The sequence below is a fragment of the Oncorhynchus gorbuscha genome, unplaced genomic scaffold (assembly GCF_021184085.1).
Source record: "Oncorhynchus gorbuscha isolate QuinsamMale2020 ecotype Even-year unplaced genomic scaffold, OgorEven_v1.0 Un_scaffold_12882, whole genome shotgun sequence".
NCBI classification, from domain to species: Eukaryota; Metazoa; Chordata; class Actinopteri; order Salmoniformes; family Salmonidae; genus Oncorhynchus; species Oncorhynchus gorbuscha.
In genome coordinates this window covers 1,440-8,104 of record NW_025755156.1, presented here as the reverse complement: position 1 = coordinate 8,104, position 6,665 = coordinate 1,440, and the positions used below count along the sequence as shown (strand labels likewise).

The window sequence follows — 6,665 nt, the reverse complement described above, 5'->3', positions numbered from 1 at the left end:
TGTGTGAGAATAAGATTACATGGACATGGGGGACCTGGTCCTAGAACAGTACTCCTACCCTGAGACTGTTTATTAGTACAGCCCCTGTACTGTACCCTGAGACTGTTTAGTGAGACTGTTTATTGGTGACCCTGGTGTTTATTAGTGCCTAGATCAGCACTCAGCCCCTACCCCCCTGAGACTGTTTATTAGTACAGCCCCTGAGACTGTTTATTAGTGCAGCCCCTGAGACTGTTTATTAGTGCAGCCCCTGAGACTGTTTATTAGTGCAGCCCCTGAGACTGTTTATTAGTGCAGCCCCTGAGACTGTTTATTAGTGCAGCCCCTGAGACTGTTTATTAGTGCAGCCCCTGAGACTGTTTATTAGTGCAGCCCCTGAGACTGTTTATTAGTGCAGCCCCTGAGACTGTTTATTATTAGTACAGCCCCTGAGACTGTTTATTAGAGACTGTTTACAGCCCCTGAGACTGTTTATTAGTGCAGCCCCTGAGACTGTTTATTAGTGCAGCCCTGAGACTGTTTATTAGTGCAGCCCCCTGAGACTGTTTATTAGTGCAGCCCCTGAGACTGTTTATTAGTGCAGCCCCTGAGACTGTTTATTAGTACAGCCCCTGAGACTGTTTATTAGTACAGCCCCTGGGACTGTTTATTAGTGCAGCCCCTGGGACTGTTTATTAGTAGCCCCTGAGACTGTTTAGCCCCTGAGACTGTTTATTAGTGCAGCCCCTGAGACTGTTTATTAGTGCAGCCCCTGAGACTGTTTATTAGTGCAGCCCCTGAGACTGTTTATTATTAGTACAGCCCCTGAGACTGTTTATTAGTGCAGCCCCTGAGACTGTTTATTATTAGTACAGCCCCTGAGACTGTTTATTAGTGCAGCCCCTGAGACTGTTTATTAGTACAGCCCCTGAGACTGTTTATTAGTACAGCCCCTGAGACTGTTTATTAGTGCAGCCCCTGAGACTGTTTATTAGTACAGCCCCTGAGACTGTTTATTAGTGCAGCCCCTGAGACTGTTTATTAGTGCAGCCCCTGAGACTGTTTATTAGTACAGCCCCTGAGACTGTTTATTAGTGCAGCCCCTGAGACTGTTTATTAGTACAGCCCCTGAGACTGTTTATTAGTGCAGCCCCTGAGACTGTTTATTAGTGCAGCCCCTGAGACTGTTTATTAGTGCAGCCCCTGAGACTGTTTATTATTAGTACAGCCCCTGAGACTGTTTATTAGTGCAGCCCCTGAGACTGTTTATTAGTACAGCCCCTGAGACTGTTTATTAGTACAGCCCCTGAGACTGTTTATTAGTGCAGCCCCTGGGACTGTTTATTAGTACAGCCCCTGAGACTGTTTATTAGTGCAGCCCCTGGGACTGTTTATTAGTGCAGCCCCTGAGACTGTTTATTAGTGCAGCCCCTGAGACTGTTTATTAGTACAGCCCCTGAGACTGTTTATTAGTGCAGCCCCTGAGACTGTTTATTATTAGTACAGCCCCTGAGACTGTTTATTAGTACAGCCCCTGAGACTGTTTATTAGTGCAGCCCCTGAGACTGTTTATTAGTGCAGCCCCTGAGACTGTTTATTAGTGCAGCCCCTGAGACTGTTTATTAGTGCAGCCCCTGAGACTGTTTATTAGTGCAGCCCCTGAGACTGTTTATTAGTGCAGCCCCTGAGACTGTTTATTATTAGTACAGCCCCTGAGACTGTTTATTAGTGCAGCCCCTGAGACTGTTTATTATTAGTACAGCCCCTGAGACTGTTTATTAGTGCAGCCCCTGAGACTGTTTATTATTAGTACAGCCCCTGAGACTGTTTATTAGTGCAGCCCCTGAGACTGTTTATTATTAGTACAGCCCCTGAGACTGTTTATTAGTGCAGCCCCTGAGACTGTTTATTAGTGCAGCCCCTGAGACTGTTTATTATTAGTACAGCCCCTGAGACTGTTTATTAGTGCAGCCCCTGAGACTGTTTATTAGTGCAGCCCCTGGGACTGTTTATTATTAGTGCAGCCCCTGAGACTGTTTATTAGTACAGCCCCTGAGACTGTTTATTAGTGCAGCCCCTGAGACTGTTTATTAGTGCAGCCCCTGAGACTGTTTATTAGTACAGCCCCTGAGACTGTTTATTAGTGCAGCCCCTGAGACTGTTTATTAGTGCAGCCCCTGAGACTGTTTATTAGTGCAGCCCCTGAGACTGTTTATTAGTACAGCCCCTGAGACTGTTTATTAGTGCAGCCCCTGAGACTGTTTATTAGTACAGCCCCTGGGACTGTTTATTAGTACAGCCCCTGAGACTGTTTATTAGTACAGCCCCTGAGACTGTTTATTAGTGCAGCCCCTGAGACTGTTTATTAGTACAGCCCCTGAGACTGTTTATTAGTGCAGCCCCTGAGACTGTTTATTAGTGCAGCCCCTGTACTGTACTGTACTGTACTGTACTGTACTGTACTGTACTGAGAGTGTAGTTAGGAGCAGTGGTGTTAATGACGAGACAATAGAGTTCTTAAAAGATGCCAGTAATAGAGGCTAAACATAGAAGGTTCCTGTCATCATCTCCAGTAGCACACACACACACACACACACACACACACACACACACACACACACACACACACACACACACACACACACACACACACACACACACACACACACACACACACACACACACACACACACACACACACACGTCAGCAGTGTAGATTAGTGTGTCTTATAATGTCTCAACTAGCCTAGTAACAACATGATGACCTGAATGAATGGGGCCAGTGACGGACCACAAACAGGCCCAGAATACCAGATCAGTCCAGCTCTTCTACTCTGAGACTCTTAGTGAATACAGGCCCAGATCAGTCCAGCTCTTCTACTCTGAGACTCTTAGTGAATACAGGCCCAGATCAGTCCAGCTCTTCTACACTGAGACTCTTAGTGAATACAGGCCCAGATCAGTCCAGCTCTTCTACACTGAGACTCTTAGTGAATACAGGCCCAGATCAGCTCTTCTACACTGAGACTCTTAGTGAATACAGGCCCAGTCCAGCTCTTCTACACTGAGACTCTTAGTGAATAAAGGCCCAGTCCAGCTCTTCTACACTGAGACTCTTAGTGAATAAAGGCCCAGTCCAGCTCTTCTACACTGAGACTCTTAGTGAATACAGGCCCAGTCCAGCTCTTCTACTCTGAGACTCTTAGTGAATACAGGCCCAGATCAGTCCAGCTCTTCTACTCTGAGACTCTTAGTGAATAAAGGCCCAGTCCAGCTCTTCTACTCTGAGACTCTTAGTGAATAAAGGCCCAGTCCAGCTCTTCTACTCTGAGACTCTTAGTGAATAAAGGCCCAGTCCAGCTCTTCTACACTGAGACTCTTAGTGAATAAAGGCCCAGTCCAGCTCTTCTACACTGAGACTCTTAGTGAATACAGGCCCAGATCAGTCCAGCTCTTCTACTCTGAGACTCTTAGTGAATAAAGGCCCAGATCAGTCCAGCTCTTCTACTCTGAGACTCTTAGTGAATACAGGCCCAGATCAGTCCAGCTCTTCTACTCTGAGACTCTTAGTGAATAAAGGCCCAGTCCAGCTCTTCTACTCTGAGACTCTTAGTGAATAAAGGCCCAGTCCAGCTCTTCTACTCTGAGACTCTTAGTGAATAAAGGCCCAGTCCAGCTCTTCTACTCTGAGACTCTTAGTGAATACAGACCCAGTCCAGCTCTTCTACTCTGAGACTCTTAGTGAATAAAGGCCCAGTCCAGCTCTTCTACTCTGAGACTCTTAGTGAATAAAGGCCCAGTCCAGCTCTTCTACTCTGAGACTCTTAGTGAATAAAGGCCCAGATCAGTCCAGCTCTTCTACTCTGAGACTCTTAGTGAATACAGGCCCAGATCAGTCCAGTCCAATCCAGCTACATCATTAACACCACTACAGGTGGTTTGGAGGTGGTGTGGTTCATGTGGAATAGCACCACCATGTGGAATGTGTGAGTATGTGTTTCTGAAAATAATAATACAATGACCATTATTATTGAGATTATTAAAACCATTTAAAGTAAACAACCAATCAATAAACTTGACTTTTATTCATTGCAAAGAACAATACGTTCTGTGTTAATTGAAAAGCTTCATTTACAATCAGTATAAAACCTATTAAACGTGGTCTTGGCACGTACATGTGTCTGTCTGTCTACTCTTTAACCTGTTCCCCCTGATTAGGGGCAGGTCGGCATTTATTGGCATGAATCTTGCCCTGGAGGCAGCTCTGTAGAGGGGTCACTAGCTGGCACAGCCACAAAGTCATCAAATATAACCACACTGCTGACCATAATACCTAACCTTAACCTGAAATTAAGACCAAGAAGCACATTTTGATTTCATGAATTTTTACGATATAGTAAATGACGACTATAATAATACCCTGTCACACCTTCCCAGTAGATGAAAAGCTGGTACTGCAGCAGTGATTTCAGCGACAGACAGTAGGAGCCCATTGTCTTTCCAATCCTGGTGCATTAAACTGGGTTTGCAGTTTCCCTCAGAGGATCTACACTACTGGAATAGATTCATATAGGTAAGGATCACTTTGTGGCAGGTGTCTCATCTTGGTCTGTTCACATGCGTTTGTGGATGTGGATCACTTTGTGGCAGGTGTCTCATCTTGGTCTGTTCACATGCGTTTGTGGATGTGGATCACTGTCTTGCAGTTGGGGCAGCGGTGTTCTACGTCCTGACAGGACTCAACACAGAACGGAAGACAAGAGAATATCATGCACCTAGAGAGAGGGGGGGACAAAGAGAGAGAGGTGGGCGGTGGGGGGCAAAGAGAGAGAGAAAGAGGGGACAAAGGGGAGGGGACAAAGAGAGAGAGAGGGGGGGACAGAGAGAGAGAGAGAGAGAGAGAGAGAGAGAGAGAGAGAGGGGGTGGGGGACAAAGAGAGAGAGAGAGGGGGGGACAAAGAGAGAGAGAGGATATTCAGTGTGTGAGAGAATAAAAGCTTCAACAACAAAAAAGCTGTGTATTCCTGTATGTACATGTGTGTCGCTCTGGATAAGAGCGTCTGCTAAATGACTTAAATGTAATGTAATGTATTCCTGTATGTACATGTGTATGTGTGTATTCCTGTATGTGCATGTGTATGTATGTATTCCTGTATGTGCATGTGTATGTGTGTATTCCTGTATGTGCATGTGTATGTGTGTATTCCTGTATGTGCATGTGTGTGTGTGTATTCCTGTATGTGCATGTGTATGTGTGTATTCCTGTATGTGCATGTGTATGTGTGTATTCCTGTATGTGCATGTGTGTGTGTATTCCTGTATGTGCATGTGTATGTGTGTATTCCTGTATGTGCATGTGTGTGTGTGTATTCCTGTATGTGCATGTGTATGTGTGTATTCCTGTATGTGCATGTGTATGTGTGTATTCCTGTATGTGCATGTGTGTGTGTGTGTATTCCTGTATGTGCATGTGTATGTGTGTATTCCTGTATGTGCATGTGTATGTGTGTATTCCTGTATGTGCATGTGTGTGTGTGTATTCCTGTATGTGCATGTGTATGTGTGTATTCCTGTATGTGCATGTGTATGTGTGTATTCCTGTATGTGCATGTGTATGTGTGTATTCCTGTATGTGCATGTGTATGTGTGTATTCCTGTATGTGCATGTGTGTGTGTGTATTCCTGTATGTGCATGTGTATGTGTGTATTCCTGTATGTGCATGTGTGTGTGTGTATTCCTGTATGTGCATGTGTATGTGTGTATTCCTGTATGTGCATGTGTATGTGTGTATTCCTGTATGTGCATGTGTGTATGTGTGTGTGTGTATTCCTGTATGTGCATGTGTGTGTGTGTGTGTATTCCTGTATGTGCATGTGTATGTGTGTATTCCTGTATGTGCATGTGTGTGTGTGTATTCCTGTATGTGCATGTGTATTCCTGTATGTGCATGTGTATGTGTGTATTCCTGTATGTGCATGTGTATGTGTGTATTCCTGTATGTGCATGTGTATGTGTGTCGGCCCGTGTGTGTGTCAACTCACAGGAAGCAGAAGAGGGCTCCAAAGATGAGCCAGGTGAACAGTCCAGGGGTGTGTGTGGTCTCTGTCAGAACCGGGACCTGACAGTGGGGACACGTTATCTGGCCGGTCGTCTCTTAGCAGCGCTGCTGTACCACCACCTGGGTTACTGCAGAGGGAGGAGAATACTGGTTGAACCAGATAGAACTGGTCAGAACCACCACCTGGGTTACTGTAGGGAGAGGAGAATACTGGTTAGAACCAGATAGAACTGGTCAGAACCACCACCTGGGTTACTGCAGAGGGAGGAGAATACTGGTTAGAACCAGATAGAACTGGTCAGAACCACCACCTGGGTTACTGCAGAGGGAGGAGAATACTGGTTAGAACCAGATAGAACTGGTCAGAACCACCACCTGGGTTACTGCAGAGGGAGGAGAATACTGGTTCGTACCAGATAGAACTGGTCAGAACCACCACCTGGGTTACTGCAGAGGGAGGAGAATACTGGTTCGTACCAGATAGATCTGGTCAGAACCACCACCTGGGTTACTGCAGAGGGAGGAGAATACTGGTTAGTACCAGATATAACTGGTCAGAACCGGATAGAACAGGACAGAACCACCACCTGGGTTACCGATGAGGGAAGGAGGGAGGGAATACTGGCC

The 6,665-nt window shown here is 45.7% G+C and overlaps 1 protein-coding gene across 1 annotated transcript; it reads right to left on the bottom strand.

The window, feature by feature from the left end:
- Positions 1-4,045: 4,045 nt before the first annotated feature.
- On the bottom strand, positions 4,046-6,133 carry LOC124030600 (lipopolysaccharide-induced tumor necrosis factor-alpha factor homolog; the record flags this gene model as incomplete). Its single annotated transcript, XM_046341866.1, has 2 exons — positions 4,046-4,754; positions 6,022-6,133. Coding segments are annotated over 2 exons (218 nt in total), but the record flags the coding sequence as incomplete, so codon positions are not given.
- Between the last annotated feature and the right edge of the window lie 532 nt (positions 6,134-6,665).